The sequence below is a fragment of the Trichoplusia ni genome, chromosome 14 (genome assembly GCF_003590095.1).
Source record: "Trichoplusia ni isolate ovarian cell line Hi5 chromosome 14, tn1, whole genome shotgun sequence".
Taxonomy (NCBI): domain Eukaryota; kingdom Metazoa; phylum Arthropoda; class Insecta; order Lepidoptera; family Noctuidae; genus Trichoplusia; species Trichoplusia ni.
The window spans coordinates 2,461,028-2,487,891 of NC_039491.1; the positions used below are offsets into that span (position 1 = coordinate 2,461,028).

General features: G+C 35.4%; 3 protein-coding genes across 3 annotated transcripts; 2 read left to right on the forward strand and 1 right to left on the reverse strand.

Annotated features, from left to right (window-relative positions):
• Nucleotides 1-6,750: 6,750 nt before the first annotated feature.
• LOC113500873 (protein patched homolog 1-like) lies at nucleotides 6,751-12,879 on the reverse strand. Its single transcript, XM_026881785.1, has 2 exons — nucleotides 12,862-12,879; nucleotides 6,751-12,774 (listed from the first exon to the last, which is right to left on the reverse strand). The coding sequence occupies exon 2, from the start codon at nucleotides 12,258-12,260 to the stop codon at nucleotides 9,429-9,431; it is 2,832 nt and encodes a 943-aa protein (XP_026737586.1). The 5' UTR covers nucleotides 12,261-12,774; nucleotides 12,862-12,879; the 3' UTR covers nucleotides 6,751-9,428.
• Nucleotides 12,880-14,013: 1,134 nt separating this feature from the next.
• On the forward strand, nucleotides 14,014-22,519 carry LOC113500872 (exosome complex exonuclease RRP44). The gene is made up of 15 exons (XM_026881784.1): nucleotides 14,014-14,218; nucleotides 14,301-14,629; nucleotides 14,772-14,968; nucleotides 15,288-15,514; nucleotides 15,748-16,030; nucleotides 16,695-16,865; nucleotides 17,375-17,490; nucleotides 17,851-18,106; nucleotides 18,506-18,630; nucleotides 18,959-19,129; nucleotides 19,672-19,878; nucleotides 20,297-20,517; nucleotides 21,043-21,211; nucleotides 21,792-21,932; nucleotides 22,203-22,519. The coding sequence occupies exons 1-15, from the start codon at nucleotides 14,165-14,167 to the stop codon at nucleotides 22,473-22,475; spliced, it is 2,940 nt and encodes a 979-aa protein (XP_026737585.1). The 5' UTR covers nucleotides 14,014-14,164; the 3' UTR covers nucleotides 22,476-22,519.
• Nucleotides 22,507-26,797, forward strand: LOC113500877 (odorant receptor 13a-like). Its single transcript, XM_026881792.1, has 9 exons — nucleotides 22,507-23,044; nucleotides 23,402-23,660; nucleotides 23,748-23,858; nucleotides 24,384-24,619; nucleotides 25,004-25,264; nucleotides 25,636-25,738; nucleotides 25,896-25,991; nucleotides 26,214-26,369; nucleotides 26,592-26,797. The coding sequence occupies exons 1-9, from the start codon at nucleotides 23,016-23,018 to the stop codon at nucleotides 26,637-26,639; spliced, it is 1,299 nt and encodes a 432-aa protein (XP_026737593.1). The 5' UTR covers nucleotides 22,507-23,015; the 3' UTR covers nucleotides 26,640-26,797.
• The last annotated feature ends 67 nt before the right edge of the window (nucleotides 26,798-26,864 follow it).

The following is a 26,864-nucleotide window of genomic DNA, read 5'->3' on the forward strand; positions in this document are numbered from 1 at the left end:
GTTTTTTTCACATTTTCCATTGTATCTTCGCTCCTATTAGTCGCAGCGTGATGGTTCATAGCCTAAGCCTTCCTCGATGAATTGTCTATTCAACACAAAAAGAATTTTTCAATTTAGACCAGTAGTTCCTGAGATTACCGCGTTCAAACAAACAAACTCTCCAGCTTTATATATTAGTATAGATTACACTCCATGATTTCCTTAATTGGTTATAAGAATAGGTATGTTATTTTCATATCTACCACCTAAGTGGATTACATTGATTATGATATATTACGTAAAAAATTAAAATTGGTATTTTATTAAGCTCAATTCTAAGAATAGGTAAAAGTATTATGAAATGTATACCTACTATAAAATTAATCTGATAGCTCTATATCAGACATTTTCTCAGAATAAATATTATTTATACTCAATACTTCATTGCGTTCATAGTATACCTACATACATATGTTAACAGATGGTATGTTACAATTGACAACAGTATGGACCCTGTCGGGCACAGCAAGGTTTAGGAAAGAGGAAGAACGCCCAATTATTATTTAATTAGGTATTATTTAGTAATATTCATGCACAAAGATTTTTACAATAATTCATATACAGTTTAGGTGTACAAGGTTATAAAATTGTTTGATATAATCAACAGTTAACAGAATGTCCATTATGTTAATAGGTGCCATGAGCTCATAACCATAAACTATTTTAAAGCTTATTATATTATGCTTATTTAAACGGATTTTATGTACATACGAATATCTACCTTTACCTCCAGATTTACTACCTTACCGATCGTACAATGTCGATAACACAAGTAAATAGAGTACATATTTTATGAAATGGATTTGACATCTGGGGGCCTACGGCAACATCTAAAAGTAGTACATATTATTTAGGGTTTGAAAGAGAGATGGTACTCTACGCCGTGGACTATATCATGTTTCCTTAACCATTACGTAGGTATATTAAAGACGTGGTAGTAGAACCTCTGAAGTATGGAAGCTGAAATTGATTTGATCACCAATTCCTTCTTGTCACGGAATACTGGTATCTGATTGTATCAACAGACCTATGTTGTTCCGATGTGCCTACATGCAGCAATCGGCACTGGTTGTAGAATATTTCCTGATTTTAAGAGACCAAATAATTTCCTGCATCGTAATTTTTGTTCAATAGGAAAATGGAAATTATCTTGAATATAAAGAGTTCATTACAGTTAGAGTTGATGCTTCGTTAATTAACACTTACTTAATTAATATAAATGATACAAAGGCCAGTACATTTTATCTCAGAACATTAATTGCGGATATTCTCATAATGTTAACGATAGTATAATCAATGAATTACAGTGTTTTGTTCTCAACTTTATTAGTCGTTTCATTGTTATTTGATGTTTCGTTTATTTATTTAAGTGCAAAAAGAAAGCATTATCTCTATAAACGACGCTTGGTACATATATACGTGATACGTGCTGATAACATACATATGTATAGTGGCTTTTTACATGAAATGTGTGTATTATGCTAATAAAGCAGTCAACCGTCTGACTATGTCAATGGCAACAAGACATTACGACAATCAAGATTCTTGCTCCGAGTTTAAGGCACGTGTAATACTTGGATTGTAATTATGTGATTATAGAGTAATGGAGGGCGCGTTGTTCTAATTATTTGATCTGGAGCATCCAATGTGGTATCATTCTCTTTCTTGACAAGCGACTTGACCACTAGCGGAAGGGAACAGAATTTATTACTTTTAGTAGTTATTAAAAAAAATAGGAGCCCTTTTAACTCTCAGTCTCAGCATGCTTTTCCTATAGTCAAAAAACTACCTTAATTAAAATTTACACATCGACTTTGTTCGAGGGCATCCCCAGAAATGCACATAGTGCTATAGTGTCATAATCAAGGAATACAAATTGACTTACCGTAGTATTCCCACCACACAATTACATGCTACTGCTACTACCGTTGTCAAATGTAGGAAGAAGCCTACTAAACGCCGACCAGTTTCGGACAAACAATTGCCATGCATTAGAGATGCGTGCTTGCTCAAATTCCATTTACCGTTTTTTATTTTCCCTTCCATGCATGCACGTAGCAATCATTACTGGGAGCCCACTTAATCTTCACCAAAAAGATTATACACCTGCGTCATCATGTGCATATGTTGACATGATGCCTTGCGACTTAATCAAATAACAAGTAATTTTAACATAAATTATGTAAAAAATGTCTGGAAATAAGTTATCGACTTACAACGAAACCTATGTAAGTAGTCATTCAACATATGAAGGCTCAACTCAATTCAATGTTGTTTTTAGAAATCTAAAATATTCCAATAGGTGATTCGACAAAAACCGAGCTATAGACACAATTAGCCCAAGCTGCAAGCTTTGACAGCTTCAACGTAGGTACAAGGAAAGCAAAAGAGCCATTTAGAAACATATACTAGACTTATAGATAATGAGGTTGTTATGCTGGTTCGATTATCTAACCTATTCGGTAAGTTTGCCGGTTGATCCAGTATTAGAGAACTTCCCTGAGGAAGTTCATAACAGACTAGATTTGCTCGAGATAAAAAAGCAAACATAAAGTGCAACTATTTTCATACTAGTAAGTTTTAAACCACTTTCACTGCACATAAATCAAAAAAGATTTATAAAGTTTTCACTTTTGTCACTTACAAAACGTGCCAGTCCCGATCTTAGGTTGTAAAACACGCCGTAAAGTTTTGTCTATAATCCACATCTAAGTTAGCTTAAGGCGTGCCTGGAACCTCTTATTAGGCTGTTCGTTTCCTACTTACCACACCGTGCCAAGAGATATAATCTCAAAGTTGCCAACAAAGACTAACGTAACTGTTGTAAAGTTTAGAAGCCTGCTTAGCCCGCTTAGCAGTAATTAGGCAAAACTGTATTTGTAGAAAGTCACGAGGTTTGAGAATGATGAATCAAATGATATCACTCGTAAAATGGGCCTAAATATCTGAATGTAATGCGGATAATCATGCGCTGACGCAAGTAATCTTTATATCAATCTTGTACTTACTTGATTGGGAGTATTTCCAGTGATGGCTTATGGAAAAGTTTTTTCTACACATACATAATAAAGTAAGTGCTCGGTAGTTTGATAAGGCTTTTCGTCATATCTAAGGCAGAGGAGGCTGCAAATGTCGAAGCAGAATACAAGAGACAAGACTTTTTAAATTACACCAAAAAGAATTCCAGCCAAAAGTAACATATAGATCAAGAAGGTCTATTATGTCGACAAAACTCAAGGTCAAATTAAAATTTCTTTCGTTATCAATCTGTCCTAGAGTCAGAGCAGGACGTGAGCTCATCTCCTTCGCCTTGACACAAGTGGGGGAATCAATGCAGCGGCCATTGAGGTAGTGAGGACCGCTAACGGTGCGTAAGAGTGTCATGGCCATGGTCAACTAACAGACGACTATTACGACATGAACCGGTTATTAATCAAATTAAATCAATTAGCTGATAATCAAAGAGGGCAATATAAAAAATGTTATGATCGAAACATGGTTAATATTTACTAGTAGTAACAACTTGTTTATGGGAACAGTGATCAAGAGCTTTCGTGTTAAAAAAACCTTGTTCTATATTATAAAAACCATGTGTAAGAAAACTAAAAGAAAAATGAAGGAAAGCGAACAAAAAATACAAACATTTCTTTGAAATCCCCTTAAGCAGTTAAACGGAATTAAGAGAGTCGTGCCGGACTTTTTCAACTCACTTGTAAATACATGATTCATCCTTAAATAGTGAAGTAAATTAAATTAACGAAAGATAAAGCCCGCATGAGAATGAAAGAATCCATCCATCCAACCATGCCATAAGAATTATAGAGGCGTGCTTTATTTTTGTAAATAATCAGGATGCGAATTCTAAATTTTTAATGTGCGAATATCAAATTCGCTTCCGCAAAAATACCACAAAGTATGCTGACAAGTGGGAAGACTAACCAAAGCATGTTTTATTTAAAAATATCCAAGAATTAGGCAAGTAATAACTCACAGATATAATAAATATGTATATTTAATTTACATTCATTACGAAACTACACAGCTATTAGATATTATAATTTTATTTTATAGTCTATTTACAAAGGCCTACATTTAGGAGTAGAGATACATTATGATCAACAACTTTGTAAGGTCCGATAACAATTTTACGACCTTTGAGCCAGGTTACTGCACCCATTGATATCATTTTCGCACCGAAATTGATATATGAGGTAGGCATTATCGGTAACGAATATATCCTTCTGATTGCCAGTGATAATATTCTTCGACAGTTGCCAGTCATTCAACAGCTGATAATATACATAAGGCATATGGTCCAACGGTTTTAAAAGTAAAACCTCTTTGGTTACACAAAATAATTCAAATGAAATCTGTCCCTAGCAAAGGAACTTTTAAGGCCATAACCGATTAGGTCTCATGCCAATTGTCGTAAAAGAAGTTCGTATCGAAAGTCACGTGTTATTGACAAGTCGTCAAGTATGTCATGTCGTCAAGCCGTCAGTCGGAGACTAGCATTGCTTAATGTACGAAGGGACTAAGAGATGTTGTCTGTAAAAATAACTTTTATTATTTATACTTTACATATTAAAACAATTAAATGCATTGAACTGATAAAACGCTATGATGTTATTGTAATTTAATGTTTATCTCAAGGCTAAGTAAACGACATAAGTTTTCCTATTTTATAAACAAGTTTAGTTCCTTATTGATGGTGCTAGTTTACTGAATGTCTTGTTTTTGTATTTAATATGAATCGCGAATTGAGGTCTCCATATCTCGTGTCAAAAAATTGCGAACAATAAAATATTTCTAAAAGGAATATGAAGTAGCTGTCAGGCACTGCCTACCGACCATATTCTGAAATAATTTATTACCTTTATTTAAAGAAAAATATTTTAAATTAATTAAATACGAAACGTGAACAGATGTACATGATACGAAAACAATGTTGTCGATATTTCTAGAATGACTAACTGAATTAAAGATAAACAAATGGAACAAACATTACATATGGCTTAAAATTGTGAAATAACGAAACTCGCGTGGCCGCTATTATCACAAACAGGTCAAAGAGTAATTTCTCAGTTAGACAAGTTGTTTGCTAATCAGGAACACATCATAGGCATCCTGTTGCTTCCACGCTATCGTCTGATGATATCAACAGTTCCTATGTGCTCTTAATTCTAGCATTTACAAGGTCGAACTAGAAACTAAGGTAACAGGAACTTATTCATTCCAAGATCGTTTTAGACGTCGAGATGACGATAGCAGCTTGGTATAACACGTGTTATGTAATTTTGATAAAGGAGTGCTAGAGGAGCAAAAGATTATCTTTGTCGATAGTAAATATAGTCAAATTCAAATTTGATTGATGTCTAGTAGATATGAGGAGCTATCCATTATTAAAATAGCAGAGAAGCAAATTAATGCAAAACAAAAATGTGACAATGTTTTAATTCATTCATTCATAGATCAGTAGGAGTGAGATGAAGTATATTTCTTGTCATTTTTATAGGGTTATTATTATCTGTAATACTGCGGCCATATATAATCTATTTTTGTAACTAACCTAACCACTAACACAAATGGGCAAACGGAAAAGGGTCATTGTATTTCGAGACTAGGGGACTTGGATGGCTTTATCGAACAATACAGGGTGCCTTCAAAGAGATTATGCATTTTTTTATAATGTTAAACGGATGTTTAATTTAGCCCAATTACGCGAAAAAAAATCTAGAACCGATGTGTTTTTATATCTAATGAATTGAAATGTTGAATCCTCTTGTACATCCTGTACATTACATTAATTTTAGAACATCATTCACGGAGATACAGACTATCAAATGCAAATGTACATTTATACGTTAATTACGGTCAATATTTTTCAATTAATAATATTATTTTTAATATCAAATGATCACAAAATAATGGAGACTAGCTATGCCAGCGACTTCATTCGCCAATATTTCTTTAGAGTAACTTTTCAGAAAATTCCGACATGAGACAAAAGTCGAACTAATGAAACAAACAGTAAATGTTAAGTGAAGCTACCAAAATTCATCAAAGAAAATCGCACATTAGTATCATCCGGATATGCACGCACACATATACGCACATTATTATATCGTCCCAAACAGAAAAAAATAACAAACGCACAAATAGTACTTTTGGCTTCAATGTCGTTTGCAGACCACCTCAAAGATTTTTTTTATTTCCAATGTGAAATCGTTACTGTTTTACGATTTTATTATATGTATGTATTGATAAGAATGGTAATCTTTCCTACGTAACTATTTTGGCCTATCTCGAGCCAAAACGCCTATCGACGGATTAGACTTACCAAAAAATATTTCAGATTAAAAACAATTACAACTCATTGTGTTAATAAGGTATCAACGGATTAATTTACGTATGATAATATTTTTTGTTGTTATAGGCTTCAGACCGAATGTCTTTGAACAAAGCAGTTAGTTCGATGTCGAAATGAGTCATAATTGGACTTTAATCGTATTGAAAATTTATTTGCAGTTTAATTTTTGTGCGAATGGTCCATTAAAGTTACACATCGGAATTTTCTTTGACAATTGTTATACATTTTCTTTCGACTCTAGGTGAAATGCTGATTTGCTGTGAGCATTTTGCCGAAAGCCGAAAGTTCTAACGATAACGATTTCATTCGTAAGTTCCAAAAAAGAAAAATAAAAACACGGCTCACAGTAAAAAAATGCAATATTTTATTCAATTAAACACATCTTTATCAGCATGTTTCTTATATTACAAATCTATCCACAGTTACAGTATTAAAGAGAGTCCTAAGTACATTTATGCTATTGTTCATAATTAAATTCAGTTAACACACAATTAATTGATGTTTTACAGTTAATTATACAAAATTGGACCATAAAACATGGTTCTGCTTACATTAATTTGTAAGTTTAATTCTAAATGAACAATATAAACAATTTTACATGTTCCGGATTTTAATAATAGTACCTAGCATGGTCATTATAGAACACACCGTTAATTCGAAGAGCCAACGCCAATTAAATCGTAAACTACGTCACGAAACGTGCCCGCCATTTATAGTTAAAGTAATAACATTTTTTTGAGCTAGTGTTTGGTATAAAACGGCAAAACATCGTCTTTTACATCGGTAGTATACAGCTATATGCAAACGCATTGGCAGAAACTTATCTACTATTGTGACATGTCTGGCGAGGTGAATCGAATACAAGTGGCTAATACTCTCAAATATGCATTATTATGACGCATGCGATATAATGTCTGCCCAATCTTATAAAGATAATAAATTTGATTTATCGGATTTAGCGTCCAACTGGCGAAATTGTGTAACTCTAAAAGCCGAAATATGATAAACATAATAATGCACATTGTTTTTTGCTAATCATAATCTTATGTAGGGTTCGATACACTCTTTTAATTGGCAAATAGCCAAGCAACACGTACGAAAACGTGGGCAAGTTGGCAATAGATAGAATCAAATGACATGTTATATTTTAGCTTTGGCATATATTTGCCAGGTTTATTTCTTCATTCATGCTCTTTATTAAAAATCTAAATAAAAATATGCAGATATTTCGATAAGAAAGATATGGCCTTTGCCCAGAATGGAACAAAAAAGGGCAAGAAAATTAAAGACGTCAATTAAAAGACACCTATCTTCGAAACTTGTAATGATCATGAACCGAAACAAAAAACTACACCGTGACTCGTGACATACAGTATTAGTCATAGTCAATATCCACACTACAATAATATAAACTGTTACTAGGCAAAAGAAACAATACACTGTTTATTTCCAAATCCACACTTAAACCAGCTAAATGAAAAGAACATAAAATTTATGGCCTTTACATTTGAATTGAATACAACATTAATATAATTCAAATACACTATTTTTCTTATCACTAAAATAGTTCAGAAGATTCAAATCTTATCTTTTATCACATCTTTGAGTCGTGGTAATTTCGGTAGCTAATCCTTAAATCGACCCAATTATATTGTAATTTAAAAATAATATCTTTTGGTCTCCTCAAAGCTTAAAACGCATGGCCCGTTGATCATGAACGGCTGAGTTACTACTTACTAAAATATTGTCAGTATTATCACTAAGATGAGACTGATGACACACATGAGAGTGCAACACGGCAGCGATTCTGTGAAGGTACCACTATCGCATGGCAACAGGCTGTTCGCGTTAGGCGCTGGACAAACGTATACTCTATCTGTTACTGACACGGCAGACAGTTATAATGAATCTGAGTTACTGTATCGTGTAGCAATGATCAGGGAGTATCGATAGATGTTTGATTTCAAATGGATTCCAGATAAATTAAATATTTTTTGGTAGAATCGACCTGGCAAAATACAAAAGTGTCCACGTTTGCGCCCTGCCTTAAGTTCAACGATACACGTGGTTACACCAGCAATTAACCATCCTTCAGAACTGTAATTATTTCGAAGACAAACTTCATCTATTGATTTTCATCTTTGAATACTTTATTCTTGCTTTTGCAGCTCTGAAGTAACTGATAAAGTAGTTTTAAGTGAATACTGTAAAGCGCTGTTCACCTTGACCTATTAATTATTACTAAGTATATTATTATATTCTAGACACGTTTCCTTCACAATCTCGTTTTGTTTCTGATAATAAACTGCCCTCTTTTTCCGGTGAAGCAATATGTAGATATAATCTTTCCATTACATAGTCTGACCTGTTCCACTACACATTTATTTTGGTAATACATAACCTAATTAGCTAAATAATAATAAGCGCCTTGCAGTTTGAATAGCATAACTACTCGTAAAACTTTACATAATAGTTACTACTTTACATTTTTACTACTTAGAGATAAAATTGTTTTACTATAAAAATAGATTCGATATGTTTTAAAATAAAATATTTGCATATTATCATTGTTATTACAAGGTCAGAATAAAGGTCTGGCTAATCCGATTGGGTTTCTTTTGGACAAATATGGCCACATATCCTGTGGATTTAATCACTACATTTCGTACGTGACCTAATATAAAAACATGCGAGCACCTATTACCTACAAATTACCTTTGTTACTTAGCACCTATAGTTACTCAAACCAATGTATTATCATGTCATCTCTCATACAATGTTTATAATTCTATCATTTCAACGTAATGCCGTAATAATTCGTGTTATCGTATTAACGTACTTCATGGTATAAAACAGTTACACAAACAAGTATACGTGCAAAATGTTAAGGCACACGACTATACAATGATAATGTATCATCAAATAGCCAGCTTAATTATTTGTGACAATCGTGCTGTCACTATTATAAATTGTATCACATATAAAATACATTAAAACCATTCATAAACGTCTCAATAAATCATCCGTCCTCTAATTGCTTTTCAACGACTTCGTGCTTCCCATTGAGCTCAACCATTTCAGTGGTTTTATGTTTAGTTGGTTTGTAAGCACCTGGACCTATTAATGATAGACCAACTGGTAGGAATACCAAGCCATTAAATAAACCAAATAATATTACGAGAAGGAATATTTTGAAAAATGATTGGAATGTATACGCTTTAGACATACTTAGTAGTGATAGGGATAGGAACGTGGAACCTCCACCCAACAAAACTGCGGATCCTATAGATGTTACTGTTTTATATGCTCTCTCTGAAGTTGTACCTTCAGTCAATGTCAAAAATGTGTGACCGACATGAGCTGCATAATCGACGCACAAACCAGTAGCAAGTTCAAGACCTATACAACACACTATATCTACAGTCATGCCCCATCTTTGCATACATCCCAGCACATTGACTATGGTCAACAGTACGCACACGAATATCCACAGACACATTTGCAAATTTGTTATCAATATCACAGTGCAGACCATTACGCATAGTAAAGCCAACTCTATGTTTCTCTCAACTTCGACAGCTATGATTTCATCTGTGACCCAATTTGCGAATACCTTTGACCAGACACTACGATAACCATCGCCACTAGTTATATTTGTACTCTTGACAATATTTCGAACGTGATTCATAGCTGGTAAATATACGTCAGGACCGCTAAACCTAGCGAGTTTGAAAAACATTGTCGATGCTTGAATGTGTGTCGCTGGATCGCCACAAGGAAAATGTTCAGAGAATTTGAAATTTGCTTGAAATCTGCCTCCTATTGGGCTGTACAAAAATCTAGACAAATGACGGTTGAACTCGTCGTCTGAAATGCTTGAAGCATTTTTAATCAAGTCTTTATTGTAATTTTGTAAAACATATTGATGGAAGTGTTCGACCCAACAGCTAACATCATAAATATAATTTTCTTTTCGTAAGTTTTGTGTCATATCATAAAGTTTTACGAACTCTTTAGTGTAGTTCATCTCTCCTAAAAACACCATGGCCTGATTTCCCTCTTCGGGATAGTAGTAGTCGTGAGTGTTAATAAACAGTTTAAAATAAGTGTCCTCAGGAATAAACCATTTGGGATCAAACCTCTGTTCCAAGTTGAATATTGCTTGAATGCTAAATCCAGTAATTATAATAGTAAATAGAATAACTATTGCTTTACCAGGAATCGTAAACACGCAATTTTTGTAAAACTTATCCATTAAGGTCTGGAATACAGTTTTACCAGTTGATGTCTTAATCTCTTTTTTGTGTTTGTAACAAAACAATATCCCGTTTCTATTGTCTTGTATCCTTCTAATATCCAACGAGAGAACTGCGACATAAAATGTAACAGAGTAACAAAATATGAAAAACACACCGGTAGCGGCGTAAATACAAAAGGACTTCAACGACGGAAGTATCGTAATGGCTCCAATAAGTAAAGCAACAATGTCTGTGAATGACGTTATTACAATGGACACGCCAGCGTGCTTCAGCATCAGTCCTATTTTAACTGGCAGACTTTTCTGTGCTGCTGATTCAGGCAGATTATTCCAGCAAGCATTCATAACGAACATGTCGTCAATTCCTAGACCCATCAAGAGAAATGGTAAAGAACTGTGAATAGGTCCAAATGAAATACCGAAAATCGAACACCAGCCAACAGAAGTTGCATAGGCCAAGCCTACAACCAGCAATCCTACACTACCTAATGTTAATCTGATTTCCAGCCAATTGCTACGAGATAAAGCAAATTGTATGTATAAAAACATTAACATAATACCTAAAAACAATTTGCCTAATTCATCAAACATGGCATTACCACTGACATCTGCAAAGCTTCTTCCAGCTTCATAGAATAAATTGATTTCTGAGTGATTTTGAGACATTACATTCATTAATTCTAAAAACTCATTTTCCCACAAACCCAGAGGGACGGAGACCCAGTCTTCAGTACCAACCAAATTACCTACTTCATTAATATCTACACTACTCATATTCACCTGAGTATACCATGTTAACATAACTGATCCCGCAGACACTGCATTACCATGTTCATCATATTTTACAGCACCAAAAAGTTTTGTATAATCAACAGGATGACCCGTAGTAGGGTTTATTTTGACAGTATTAATTTTATCAATGATATCCTTTTTAGTAGCCTGATTTATTTTTTCTTGGTCATTCTTCCACAAATCCAAAATATTATTTTGTAAACAACTATATTGAAAACTTTCTAAGAAATCACAGTAAAACTCATCATTCACCCAAAGTGTTGGGTCTGAGAAATCACTGTCACTGGGTGCACTTGCATTTGTCCGTCTGGTTTCATCAATTACTGGGTTCAGAGATCTTTTGTTTCGGCTTGTACTATAAAAATTTACAATAGGTACTTTGTAGCACAGGTCACTGAGAGAATACTCCTTATTTTCATAACTCACTTTTATAGCATTTACTGCATTTGTAACATTGTTGACTGCAATTAATACTTCTGGCTCGAGAACATTATCTGCAGTTATAATGATCTTCTGAAGTCTGAAGCCAGTGCCAAATTTATCTATATACCAGTTTGTGTCATAATAAAAGTCTGATTCTGGAGGCACCCATAAGTTCATTGGATTTTTTTCAATATGAAATCTAATAAATCCAAAGCAACTTAACAACACAAAAGATAATGTTAAAGTCACAGTCTTCCATGGATGTCTTGCCACAAGCACACCAAGTCTGAAGAAAAGTCCTTCAACAAGATGAACTGACTTTGATGATATGGATTCCCACAGCTGTTGTGGGGACCTCACTCGTTTATTTTTTGACATTTTTTTTGTTCAACACTAGTGTATCACTTAGGAAAAGTGTGTAATATTGTTCTTTTAACTAGATATATATAAATCACTAACTGTAAGTTCTTCACATGATATATTGCATTTGACATCGAGGTAAAATAATTTATTGCAATATAAATTTATTTTTAAATGATAGGAGCCAGCACGTCGAGCGTGCGAGATAAACAGTTTGCGGAGACAAGCGGCGACCGTTCGCTGCGCGCAACACGACTGATATATTTATCTACAGTCTACCGCTACGGCCTACGAGACTCGAGAAGCAATTATTCAATCTTTCAAAAGATAGTACTCCGGCAACATACCATTGACTAGCCATAGTAACGTCTAGCTAAATATTTACGATGGGTAGGTAGGTACACTGTATATTACTTGATTACGAATATCAAAACTACCTAAATACTTCCATTGGAAACAATAATAATTAGTAAATATTATAATTTTCGTACTTCACTTACCTACGAACAATGTGCGTTCTCTAGCAAGTACTCTATTGACAAAAACATTTTCATCTTAAATCAGTCATTATTTTATTTAAAATTTATTTCTTTGGTCATAACAAAAGTAAAACACAAACCAATGCTTATTCACATTTTCTTCAATACTTCACCGTCTTCACCATTGTCGTTCAAACGTTCATTGTTTCTGTCAATGACACTAGCAATCCGCAATATTCTACTCTGTTAAATCATTTTGTTGCGAATCTGTGTATCATTTAGTATTTTAAAAGCAGATATTTTACACTACACTGTAGGTAACGCTTGCAAAATGTTCTTTCTCCGAACAATTAAACACAGACAAGAGGATTAACAAAAAACCTTTACTTAAAAATAATTCTTTTTCATTTTTATTACATTATATATAATTGTGAATAATATATATATATATATATAATATATAATTTATGAATGTATAATTATTATACATTCATAAAAATGCACATTATAATGATAATAATTTCATCAATGGATAGAACTATCTAATCTAAATTGTATAGAATTCTGTGTCGTGGTGTTTAGTAGTTTACCTCTTCCGAAACGGCTTGACCGATTTGTGTGGATATTGGGTGGGTTTGAGGAGACAACATCTATTTTTCATTACCCTAAATGTTAACGGTGGTCCAACTTTTCTGCACTAAATATTACCTACCTAATATTACAAATAAATTATTTATTCGGCAAAGCAATGTTTGTAGGTAAACCATTAATGCCATGAGTTGTGAAGTAGCATGAATTTACCACTAACAATTTAGTGTACCTTCTGTTATCCCCATAAGTCGTTTATAAAATTTGACTTTGTTATTCTACAATGATGGTAAAAGTATCTACTTAATGGAAACGTGAAAAGTGACGAACATGGAACGTGTACCTACAATAAAATTTATTGTTTAACATTGGTAGCCTTTCGTGACTGATCTTCTATTCGAGGAAGAAGTTTTCGCCTGCGCTTATGTTCAATATCCCTAACAGACAAGACAGTGTTTATCTATCCTCCGAAAGTTGTTAGACCCTTTATGAAGTTCATGGGCAAAAGTACGAGTAATCTTGCTCTTAACCTCATTATGATTTAACAAGAGCGCTAAAAACAATTAAAAACAAAGGAAAAGGTCACTAGAACTTTTTTTTTTCTTTCTATTATTTATTAAATTAAGTACCTACTTCCTGTAATCCGATCATCAGACATTCGCACGTCGTTCGTCAAATTTTATTCTGTGGGTAATGGTCGATAGAATCTGTGGACCTAGTTCACTCAGTCACTGACGTATTGAATGTTTATTATTGTGATCGTAAATTACACATTGTTTTACTCATTTATATGAAAGCAAAACCTATGGATAGTATTTAAGTCATAAAAGTACAAGAAATTCATGAACAATAATCATGTGGACTACAAAAACCTTCTTGACGAAAACAAAGCGCGGTAACATTATAAAAGTGAGGTTATGTTGTTACAGGTTATCTTAGCAAGAAATATAAAAATAATGTAGAAATTTAATACAATTATGTTTTTTCGCAGATTGTGAGGGAACATTACTTACGCGATGATCTACTGTGTGGGTCTGCCGCTTGTAACACTTGCCCCCATAGAGACGACGAGTTAGTTTTGGATAGCGATCCGGAGTCTATATGTGCTCTATTTGACTATCCACATTATTTAATTCTCGACACTAATGTTGTGCTGCATCAAATCGATGTTCTGGAAGAAGATGCATTGAAAAACGTGATTATTTTACAAACTGTGCTTGAAGAAGTTAAGCATCAAAACACAGCTGTATTTCAAAGGCTTTTAGAAGTTATTGGCAACAAGAAAAGGAAATTCTTTTCATTTGTCAATGAACATCACAAGTAAGTAAATACTATTTACTATCAGTAAACTCTTAAACATAAGTAACATAAGATTGTCTTTTAAATAGTTATTATGATAAAATGAGATTAAAAATTTATTGTATTAAACCATGAGCCTTTTTATCACTGTTCTATATTCTAGGGACACTTATGTTGAAAGAAACCCAGGTGAAAAGCCAAATGACCGCAATGACAGAGCTATACGTAGAGCATCAGCCTGGTACGAATCTCATCTGAGTATCAACAGTGCAGTGGGCAAGTTCCCTAAGATTGTGTTGCTTACGGATGACGAAATTAACCGCAAACTTGCACAAGAAGAGGGCATTGTTTGTTGCACTGGTAAGTTATGCTACCTGTATGTTGTGGAACTGTTTTTTGTATTGTGTTTCCCAGGTAACTGGGTTGAGGAGGTCAGATAGGCAGTTGCTCCTTGTAAAACACTGGTACTTAGCTGGAACCGGTTAGACTAGTAGCAGACCCCAACATAGTTGGGAAAAGGCTAGGCCAATGATATGTTGTGGAACTTTTTGGATTTCAATATTAAAAATAGTTTTTTCTTTATGTTTAAAAATTCATCTTATTGGTGGCCTGTAACTCTATCTTGCATATTATTAAAAAAAACTGAAATGTTTTTTAAATAATTTTCTCTGTTTTACAGTCAAAGATTATGTGGAAAACATAACCAGTGCTATTGGACTCGTTGACAAATTATCCAAGAATGTGATACCGGAGACCTGTGCTAAGGATGCGTTGTACCCGGCACATCTCACACCAGCTCAGATACATGCTGGTGTTAGAAATGGAAAGCTGCACCAGGGAACATTCCGTGCTTCCCGGTATAACTACCTTGAGGGTACTGCAGTTGTTAACGGGTATGAGAAACCTGTAAGTATTTTAACAAACTTAAAATTTACTTCTTCCGTTCTCTATGTGATTATTTGATCGGAAACTTTGACATTATTAAAAGAGTTTCGACAAGTCTTAGGGTTAAATAAAAGATTTGTGAACTCTTAATTTAAAATTTCTATAAAAATAACAAAATCAGTTACTTTTATACTTTTAAGTGAAGTGTTGAGAATAAATTATACATCATATAAAATTATTATTCTCACCTTTAGATTCTCTTACAAGGACATATAGGCATAAACAGAGCTGTAGATGGTGACTCAGTAGCCATAGAAATATTCCCTGAAGAAGAATGGAGAAGGCCAAGTGACATAGTTCTGGAAGACAAAGCTGATGATCCTGGGGACCTTCTAGAAGAAGAGGCCGAACTGCTTAAGACTGTTAAGCCAGTTGATAAGAGTGATGATGAAATAACACCCACTGGTAAAGTTGTTGGGATCATACGGAGAAAATGGCGGCAGTATTGTGGTGTATTAATGCCGAGCACCTTCCCAGGTAATAATAATAATTCTGCTATTGTGTTACTTTATTAATATAGTATTAGTGTTATATTACTTTGATTTCTTCATAGAAAAGTTTACACTAAAACTTTACAAGTAATATAAAGTACAAGTGTATTTTATAAAGTGATCCATTTAGAACTTAGCTTAGAACTGTTAGGAACGGAATATTTAAGAATTTAAAATGTAGTACAAATAAAACCAGTCAAGTGCGAGTCATAATTGTTCGCCCATTAAATTATGCGACCGTGTCAATCATCGTCTAACCTCAAGCTTTATTCATCGTAAAGCGGCTACAGAGATACATCATCCGTGAGAATTTTAACTCACGCTGTCACTGTCTTTGAGATTCAGCTTGGTTATAGACAGCCAGATAGCTGGACCTTAGTTATAGAGTTCTTTTTAAATGTTTCTGGTATACGAAATACTCTGCATTGGTACCCACATTTATATTCGCTTTTTCAAATTGTCTGGACTTTCCTTGTGTTTGTTTCAACATTTCTTTTCAGGGTAGTCATACAGGAAATATCGACTCCAGCGTTGTCAAAAAAAGACATGTAAAAGTGATGATATATCCTACTTGCAGAATAAATGGTTTCGTTTCATTTCATTTCATTATGAAACCCTAAAGAGTATTACAAGTGTGTTGATGTCCGTAGGCGCGACCCGCCACCTGTTCACTCCGGCGGAGAAGTGCATCCCGCGCGTGCGGCTCGAGACCCGCCAGAGCCACGTGCTCGCCTCGCAGCGGATACTCGTCGCGCTCGACTCCTGGCCAAGGAACAGCAGATACCCGCTCGGACACTTCGTCAGGGCCCTCGGACCTATTGGTAAGGAATTATCACTAATTTAAATTTATATATTTTTAATGCACACACAGTAGTGTGTGGAATGCTAACAGTACCATATAGCTATTGTGGACGAAGACACTATCCTTTCAACTTCATAATTTATCCATAATATAAGCTTATCATAATTATCCTAGCAATTTTCCAGCTATGTTGGTATTGGCTTTCGGCTAACTACCCGTCAGGAGTCTAAAGATGTGTAAATAACAGCTGGAATCCAGAATTAAATGGGTCTATGTCTATGCTTAACGTTCTTGATTCTGCATGTATATTTTTAAAGTAATTAGAATTATTTGAAATAGTCTTCCAATCCTAATCCGTCCGGTCGTTGTGTACCCAAAACACTTTAAAATCTATTCATGTATTTAAAATAATATCGCTTTCATTCTTAATTTCGCTGTTTTTATAATGATTAAAAACGACTTTCGCACTGAGGAATATAATCCATGTGTCATGGTCATGGTTCTTAAAATAAGTCGCACTACCCACAGGTGACAAGGACGCAGAGAATGAGGTGATTTTGTTGGAGCACGACGTACCTCACGCCCGATTCAGCGAGGCCGTGCTGGCGTGCTTACCACCCGATGACTGGACCATTCCCGAGGAGGTACTGTACAATTTTCTGAACTTCATTTGAGAGTCACATACGTCCAAGACTAATCGGTAAATGTCCACCGTTCTTCTTGAGTTCCATTAAAGAACGAGAGGTCTTTGGAGTTTCATTCTAGTGTTTTTGGGCATACTATGTTTACTCTTCTAGTTTCTTTAGAACACGGCCTTTATTGTTAAGTTATGAACATAATAGTTCTGAAAGAACACAAAGGTTGGTTATGAAATCGGGAGATTCGATCGAAAAGGTGATAAGTGTCCCTAAGACACTGATGCTGCAGGTTCAGCTTTTGATTAAATACTAAATTTAATTAAAAAAAGTCCTTAGTAAAAATCTATTTTATTCTCAATTCCCCAGGAAATAAAAAAACGCGTCGACCTGCGCTCAGAGTGTATTTGTTCTGTTGACCCGCCCGGGTGTACAGACATTGATGACGCTCTACACGCCAAGCCCATTCCTGGGCAAACAGCTGACGGCCTGGACAAGTACGAGGTTGGCGTCCATATTGCTGACGTCACGTACTTCGTGAGGCCTAACACTGCGCTTGATAAGGAGGCTGCGAGTAGATCTACTACCGTGTATCTAGTTGATAGAAGAATTGATATGGTGCCAGGTACGTGATAATTGTAAAAGTATACTTTAGGATCCATTATATGGAATTAAATGTACTGAAAACCTTTTTGAGAGTTAACTCCAATTTATTTTACAAAATACTAGACTAAAATGATTACATTTTTTGGGTAACGAATTAATAAAGTACTGTTCTGTCGATTAAGAGAAGAGCTGGGAATATAAAAGTCTTTTAATCTTATCTACCTAATCTCGCCTAATTAAATGTCAGTCGAATGCATAATGGATTTAAAAAAGTGGTTTAGTTTTCAGTGCTAACAGTCTTAAAAAACAACTAACAGTTGCGTTATTGTTGCTGTTTCCTAATTATTCTAATTAAGATTGGTCCTGTCAATATCCGTAGTTTTGTCCAGTACCTTCTATTTCTTAATCCTTGTTACAGAATTGCTCAGTTCTAATTTATGTTCGCTGCGCGGCGGTGAGGAGCGCTTAGCGTTCTCCTGCGTTTGGGAAATAGATGAGAATGCCAACGTTTTGAGCACAAAGTTCCACAAGAGTGTCATTAAAGTAAGTACCGTTATTTAAATTGCTATTGATCAAGTTTTGGAGTTTTGTATGACTGGAGAGAGTGAAGCGAAGTAAGCGAAGATTTTATTTCTCCGTTCCGCTTCAACGTGCTGGCAGCCTTTATGTTTGTCTTGGTGTTTAAAGGCAGAATATAGTGATACCATTTACTTATTATAATAACTTTATGTAAACCCATATTTGCAAATAAATAATTTTTAATTTGAAACTAGAAAATCGTACGTAAGTTGAGTCTAATTTCCCTTAATATAGAGTACCGTTTTGCCTAGCCGGTATTTTAAAATTAATAATGTTTATTCTTCTTTCGTAGTCTGCATCAGCGATGACATACGAAGAGGCTCAGATTGCGATCGATGACAAATCTCGTAAAGATAAAATAGTTTCATCACTTCGCATTCTCAATGCCTTAGCCAAGAAACTCAAGAAGAAACGTCTGGATAATGGAGCATTGCTACTTGCGTCCCCCGAAATCAGATTTCAGGTAATATACATTCTTATGTGGAGCACAGTAGGGCTGATGCCTGCCGGGGCAGAGGATATGTACGAAAGGGTTACAGTGGCCTCGGTACACGAAGGGCAAGGAAAGGAATGTAAGTGGGCTTTAGTCAGTAGAACTCTGACACTCCCGTTCAACCCTAAGAGGAAAGAGTGATTTGATAATTCCCATCCAAAAAAAGGCAATATATCTTAGAAAAGTTGACGTGACATTTAGCAAGCTCAGTTGATATTTGAATCAAAAATAAAATTCGTGGCTTATTAGTCGAGTTTGTATCAGTAGCAAAGGCACTTGACATTCGTAGGTAAATTGCCTCTTGTTGCCAATGAGATATTCACGGTAAGGTCAACTTTATATTCATATTAAAGTCTATTTGACACTGAAATAATTTGATATTCGTACCCAATTTAACATTCACAGCAACGTCAATTTACATTCGTTTTGATTTTGTTTTATAACCTCACGGTGAGGCTTAACACGCTTACAAGAAGGCCCATATCACACATTGCTTACATTATGGACTTCAGGTGGACTCGGAAACCCACGATCCCGTGGAGGTCGAAGCTAAGAAGATAATGGACACAAACTCCATGGTGGAAGAGTTCATGTTGTTGGCGAACATTAGTGTGGCGCAACAGTTGGCCGCGGACTTCCCGCAGTGCGCGCTCTTACGTAGACACCCAGCCCCGCCGCCCGCTAACTTCGCGTCCTTCCTTAAGGCTGCTAAGCAACAGGTGATTACTTACATATTATGATTACATTGTGACGAACGTGTTTCCTCAAAAAAACGTTCACTATTTTCTTTATAAAGTCGATGTCTTGAGAGGCGATTCGTTTCTTAAGGCTTGTTTCTTAGTAGGCAAAACTTAAAATAATCTCAGGTCGACTGATTAAATACCGCTTAACTTGTGGAAAGTAGATTAACTTAATTTATATTCAAAAAAATACGTTAATCTAAAAAGTTCAAAAAAGTAACAAGTCAATTAAAACCTAATGAACAACGATACTTAACAGTCAAATGATAAAAAACCTGTATTTAACCATGGCCTGTATGTTATAAAAATCATCTCACTATAAAAGTTTTGATCCACATAGTTTAAAACCCGCTCCAAAAAAATAATTCTAATATGGATCTTATTTCTTTCTCAACAGGGTTTCGAATTAGACGTATCGACGAACAAATCGTTCTCAGCATCTTTGGACAAAGCGGTGATCCCTGGGCGTCCGTTCTTCAACACGTTACTGCGTATAATGGCGACGCGTTGCATGCAGCAAGCTCAGTACTTCTCGAGTGGAACGAAGTCATTTGAAGAGTATTATCACTACGGTCTCGCCTGCCCTATATACACGCATTTTACCTCGCCTATTAGACGGTTAGTACTTTGTAAGTTTTTTGGATAGTCTGATGATGGAGTTGGAAGGTGGGTAGTGTCTCTGTGGAGATTATTCATTGTTTGGCACGAGTTTCGGTCTCATTGTTTCATCTTGAAGAGCACTTTATCAGAAAAGTTTAAAGAGAATTTTGTGACTTCATTAAAAAACCCCTATATGGGCTTGATTAATTATCTAGTGCTTGAAGCCTAGTTGGGATTACTAAAACCAAATTGAAACTATATAAAAAATACTTACTTTTTAGTTTCGGCTTTGAATTGTCTTTGCGTAAGATTTTTTGCCGTCTTTTTTTAAGTCTTTCATGTTCACAAGTTTTAACGACTTCGTTGTGTGGTGACTTAGGTAGTTAGTCGAGTTACTTCCTATCAGCCTTTTCCCAAACTTAATCGTGGTCGTCCCGTATCCCCTATTCATATAATAACACCACATTCTACATAAACCAACATCATATTCTACATAAGGCTTCATTCTTTCCAACCATGCCTTAACCCTTCCATAATGCCCAGTTACGCAGACGTGATAGTCCACCGCCTGCTAGCGGCCTGCACGGGCAGCGACGCGACGCACGCCGAGCTGCTGGACACGCGCGCGGCCGCCGCGCTCTGCGACAACCTCAACTACAGGCATCGCCAGGCGCAGTACGCGGGCAGGGCCTCCGTAGCACTCAACACACATGTATGTACCTTTGTAAAGTTGCTTTTGATTTAATCAGCATATATTTGCCGTTATATTGTATATATCTATACTCTATATACTAATATATAAAGCTGAAGTGTATGTTTGTTTGTTTGAACGCGCTAATCTCAGGAACTACTGGTTCAAATTGATAAACTCTTTTTGTGTTCAGTAGACCATTTATCGAGGAAGGATTTAGGCTATATAACATCATGCTGCAACTAATAGGAGCGAAGATACAATAAAAATGGAGGCTTTCGTTCAAAAATTCCTAACTTATATCTTCTAACCACGCGGACGAAGTCGCGGGCAACAGCTAGATTTAATATAAAATGTCAAAATAGTATAATAAGGTGCAAAGAAAATCAATTCGGTCCTTCCAAACAGGTTTACATTATAACATTTAAACCAGTACTTCATTTGACAGTACACATCACTAGTTTTGTGTCCAGAAATTATGCTCAGAACTGTGTTTTATATGTTGCGCTTCAACTGTTGCTAAGGGAACAGGGACAAATCTAAAATGTTGAGCCATAAGTTTGCTTTTTATTTTATTTACTTATTTTCTTTAACATTTCAGATCCTGTTCAACGAGCGCGTTGAGATAGACTCGGCGGTGGTGTTGTCCGTCAAACGTAACGCGCTACAAGTGCTCATACCGAAGTACGGACTTGAAGGCCCGCTGTACCTACCCTCGGATAAGTTTAATTATAATGAAGAGGTGTGTATTTAATCATTAATTATCTAAATTTCATCTTAAAATTTGAGGTATTTAATAAGGAGTAAGTGTCTTTGCGACAAGCATCGACATTATTAAAGTACCTAAAGTGAGCATTAGAAATATGTTCACAGCTTTTTTCCAATTTCTGTCATTATCATAATATTAGCAATTTTGTTTTAATGTTCAACCTTATGCGTCAGCTGAAATTTTTAGACTCAAATATTTTAGAGCAGCAATCGTTGTGTTAACAACATGTCCTTTTATCCACAGGAACACACCCAAACATGCGATGACGTAGTTCTGAAGACATTTGATGAGCTAACTGTCCGACTCAGTCTAGACAGCACAAACCTGCAACACAGGAAACTAGCCATCCAACTAGTCAAGCCTCACATACCAGGGTTCAGTTACGAAGGTCAAGAACAGGCGGAAACTATGGAAGTCATAGAGATTGATGATGATGATGTGCCAGAAGTCAAGGACGCCAAGAAGAGAAAAGAAAAGACAGTCAATAAAGGCAATAAGAAGAAATCTAGGAAGTAGGGTAGTACCAATGTATAAATAAATGTTTTTTTTAATATATTTTATGTTTTGTTTTATTTCTTGATGTAGTTCAGAATTTGATGATGGATAGTGTGGGTTTTAATAGTTGTACGTATTTTGATGTTGGACTGTATTTTTTTCGATGTTTAGTCATAATTCGCGTAATAAAAATAAAAAATAAAATAGTTGTTAACATTTTGCGTATTTAAAAATATATGCAATTTTTTTCGTGTGAAATAAATGTTATTTCACCACAACCACGTATTGCTGGTATCGTGTAGCGACCTAGAAAATTCTTAATATAATATTTTATTCCGTTTGTCCTTTCGCTGTCAAGTGCAAAGCGAAGTGTTCATAATTGATTGCCCATATAAATCGAAAGTTTAGCTTTGATGTAAATGCATAAATAATAATAGCAATAAATGTAAGTATTAATACGTTCTTACTAAATGTGTGAGACTAGAAGCATAACTTTTTGAACACGGGAGACTGATAGAAGTGTATTTTGTTCTAAGTTTTATTACAAATGCGTTTCTGAAAATGTTTTTGTACGCTGATGACGCCGTTATGTAAGGAAATCCTATTAATGTTTTTATTTTTTCTATTTGAAAAAATACCTATTGATATTGATAGTGTCTACTATAACTTTAATTTAATTCACACCCTAAAGAGCTTTAACCGACAGTTGCCGAAAGACTGAATTTGTCTGTGGAATACTATAATTAAAATTTATATTTAAGTCAATCAGTCGTGATGCTTAGATTTTATAACCTTAACCTGATCAGCCTTTGATCCTTGAGCCTTGATTTATCGTCTTCTTGTGTGAATTCATCTAATCCATCCGTCTTTTTTGTCCGTAAATAATTACTCGACGATTGTTTTTTGCGATGAATATGTAAGTTTCTAATATCCAGCTACATTTTCAGCGGCATCAACGGTCCTATGGACTACAAATATATGAAATGGCTTCGTTTTGTGCTTCGGATCATCAGTGGCTGGCCGGGCAAGGCTCTTGGAGAGAAAACCATTAAGATTGAGGGCATGGGCCACGCGTACTATAACACTATACTGTCGCTTATATATCTGGCTCTGGGTATTGCTTTTATAAAGAAGAATGCCTACAGGTTCACGTTCTTGCAGCTAGGACATCTGTATATTGTGTTGCTAATGAATATGTTATCTACAGTAAGTAATTAATCATGAGTTATAAGTAGGTAATTGGTTTGTTAACCTCTAACATCATTAATTACTAAATATTTCGTTTTATTACAGTCCAGGGCTTTGACTTTGTGTTTGTCCCAAAAATACCGGAGTGTAGCGAAGATTTTTATCCAGAAAGTGCATTTGTTTTACTATAAAGAAAAGTCAGATTATGCGATGGAGGTAAGTTCCCCCAGTTTGAATAGTAGAAATCTTAGAAGTTAGACTGTAGATAATTTTTATAACTACTTTTGACCTGCAGCTTTGACCGCAAGCTATCAGTTATCGCTAAAACTAATATCTGTCCTTTGTTGGAGTACGAGCTTTCTCCATGGCATATTTAGCTATGATAGCATAACGCAGAGTTCCAGGTTTTATCACATTAATAAAATTAAGTTAGAATAACCTCACTAAGATCATCCGCTAGGAAAGACTAAGATAGGCCATTAAGAAGGACAGGAGGAGTTGCTCTAAAAAGCAACATCTCCCTCATGCCTTTTTCTTCTTTGACATTGTCCATAAACCTCGATGAAAGTCTTAAACCCTTGTCTTTATATTATGCATTATCAAAAGGGGCCCAGAACACAGGCAAGCCAATATTCAAAATTCTGGGCCGTTTTGCCAGCATACCTGAAGCTACCAGAATAGTGCAGAATACAAATGAATGCAAATCCAAACTCACTAACTCTATTTCGCTTTTAATTTTAGGTACACGTGCAGGTGCACAAACTGTCTCATATATTCTCCATTTATCTCACTGGCATGCTGTGGCTGACAGTTATGCTGTTCAACTTGATTCCTATGTACAACAACTACAGCGCTGGGAACTTCAAGACGTTAGGTCCTCTGGTAAACACGACGTACGAACATGCCGTCTATTGCTTGTATCCGTTCGATTTTGAGACTACCTTTAATGGGTACATTGGAGGTCTGCTAAGCGGATGGTAAGACAAAAAAAGTATATTCACTGTAACCTGGTTAAGCGGGACCTGGAAAAGTAAAAACGGCAACTATTTTTTTGAATTTCCTCTGTTCACGAGACTTTATGAACCTGAATAAATGAGGTTTGATGTAGCCCATTTCCTAAAAGTGTGTCAATTTATCAGATTGAGACAGGATTCGACACGATTTTTAGCACATTAAATTTCAACCTCCATAAGCGTCGGCCTTATTACATGAGATAGTTCTACTTGGAAAACTGGATAAATGAAAACCTCTTTGAATGGGTACAACATTTTTGGTCCCTTAAGATCCCAGCTAACCAGGTTTTACTGTACAGGAATGTTCATAAAAAAATAACTATCCTTCCTTATATTTTCCGATTGCAGGTATGGATCGATCCTATGCGGAAGCAGCGTTTGCATGTTTGATCTTTTCCTATGTTTGATGATTTTTAATCTCTACGGACACTTTAAAATTTTGATTCACAATTTGGACAACTTTCCCCGCCCCGCAACGGCGGTGAGTAATGAAGCTGGACAAAATGACAACGCGATTATTGCAGGAGCTGAAATGTACTCGGACTCTGAATTAGAAATTGTTACTGTAAAATTGAAGGAGTGCATTCAGTACCACATGGTTATTGTGGAGTAAGTCACTTTTCTTTCTACTTTATAATGTAGCTGGAACTTAATTTCGTCATCATCATCCTAGCGTTTTCCGCACTTTGTTGGGGTCGGCTTCCTGTCTAACCGGATGCAGCTAAGTTCCAGAGTTTGAGAAGGAGCAACCTCCTCAACAAACAAACTCCTCAACTCCTACCCCTTAGTCAAATTAGTTTTCAGACTTTCCAGCTTCTGACTGTCCGTAACGACTGACAAAGTTGTTTAAATAAGAGCTGGGTCTCACAATTTAACGTGCCTTCTGAAACACGGAGGAACTTAAACTATGGTCGATCACTTGTGTAGTTGCAGTTTAGCCAAGAGCATAATACGAATATAAAACCATCAATTGTTTCCAGTTTTACTGACCGCATGTCAGATGCATTCGGAATGGCCCTGTTCGTCTACTACATGTTCCATCAAGTTAGTGGATGTCTGTTGCTCCTGGAATGCTCGGATGTGGTAAGTGAAATAGCAGTTACCAGAAAATAGATGTGGCAATCAAGGATCTAAAAGTTAAAGGGCTTTTTAGACCTTCGGTTTCAATTTAGTCCTGAGTTGAAATTTAACCTTCTGGATAAGTGAGATTTCTACATAATTCATATTCTTTCTGTTTCAGTCGGCTGCGGCACTCACACGTTACCTGCCTCTCACCATTATCTTGTTTGGAGAGCTGATTTTACTTTCTATTATTTTCGAAACCATCGGTTCTATGGTAATTTTGTTACTATGAGTACTAGAAAATATAAGAGGCGTTTTTATTGTTAGTTCAACTACACCAGCACTCGTTGGCAAAAGACGCTTAAATGTATGAAGATGATAGCTCGAAGTCATGGTGTAAATGAAATGTTGTTTCTCCACATTTAGGTGTCTGGTTGCTTCTTATTCATTAGCCTTATCAGACTCTCCTAGCTAATTTACCTCATTCCACCAACAGAGTGAAAAACTAAAGGATGCAGTATACAACATGCCGTGGGAGTATATGGATACGAAAAACCGTAGAACTGTCCTGATATTCCTGATCAGAGTTCAGGAGCCGATTCACGTGAAAGCTGGAGGGTTGGTAAATGTCGGCGTCACAACTATGGCTTCGGTAAGCTAAGGTGTCATTTTAGTAACTTTATAAAAACCCTATACATGCGTGAGTTAAATTCTTGGATTGGGACTTTTTTGATACTCCAAAAAACAGAGCTAGCGGTCGAATGTCATTTTTTGATTGCGGATTGTTATCCAATTTTCTTCTCCAAAGTTTTGAAGTGTGTTTTCTCCTTCCGTTAAATTGAACTGTTCTTAATTGGGGCAATTTTCTTTTCAGATTCTGAAAACGTCATTCTCCTACTTCGCATTTCTTCGCACGTTTTAAAAAGAAATATTTTTTCAAGTTTCCTTTCAAGGTTTCCTGCAGTTAATAATTATAGTGTTATAAAAATTGCACAGTATTATCCTTTGACTCATTGACACGTCTTGTTATAATTCCACACCTATCACTTTGAAGTATATTTTATTGCGAATAAATGTATTGTATGACCTCGTAGTTTTATTTTTTGCTGCAATGTAAAAAGATTAATCATACAGGAACTTTGATTAA

Bases quoted from the DNA above. Each gene is read 5' to 3' on its own strand.
- LOC113500872 (XM_026881784.1), top strand. From the start codon at position 14,165: ATGTGGACTACAAAAACCTTCTTGACGAAAACAAAGCGCGGTAACATT. The intron at 17,491-17,850 runs GTACTGTACAAT...TCAATTCCCCAG, and splicing joins ACTGGACCATTCCCGAGGAG to GAAATAAAAAAACGCGTCGA. The intron at 20,518-21,042 runs GTTAGTACTTTG...CATAATGCCCAG, and splicing joins TTTACCTCGCCTATTAGACG to TTACGCAGACGTGATAGTCC.
- LOC113500877 (XM_026881792.1), top strand. From the start codon at position 23,016: ATGTTTTTGTACGCTGATGACGCCGTTAT. The intron at 23,859-24,383 runs GTAAGTTCCCCC...TTTTAATTTTAG, and splicing joins AGTCAGATTATGCGATGGAG to GTACACGTGCAGGTGCACAA. The intron at 24,620-25,003 runs GTAAGACAAAAA...TTCCGATTGCAG, and splicing joins GGAGGTCTGCTAAGCGGATG to GTATGGATCGATCCTATGCG.
- LOC113500873 (XM_026881785.1), bottom strand. From the start codon at position 12,260: ATGTCAAAAAATAAACGAGTGAGGTCCCCACAACAGCTGTGGGAATCC.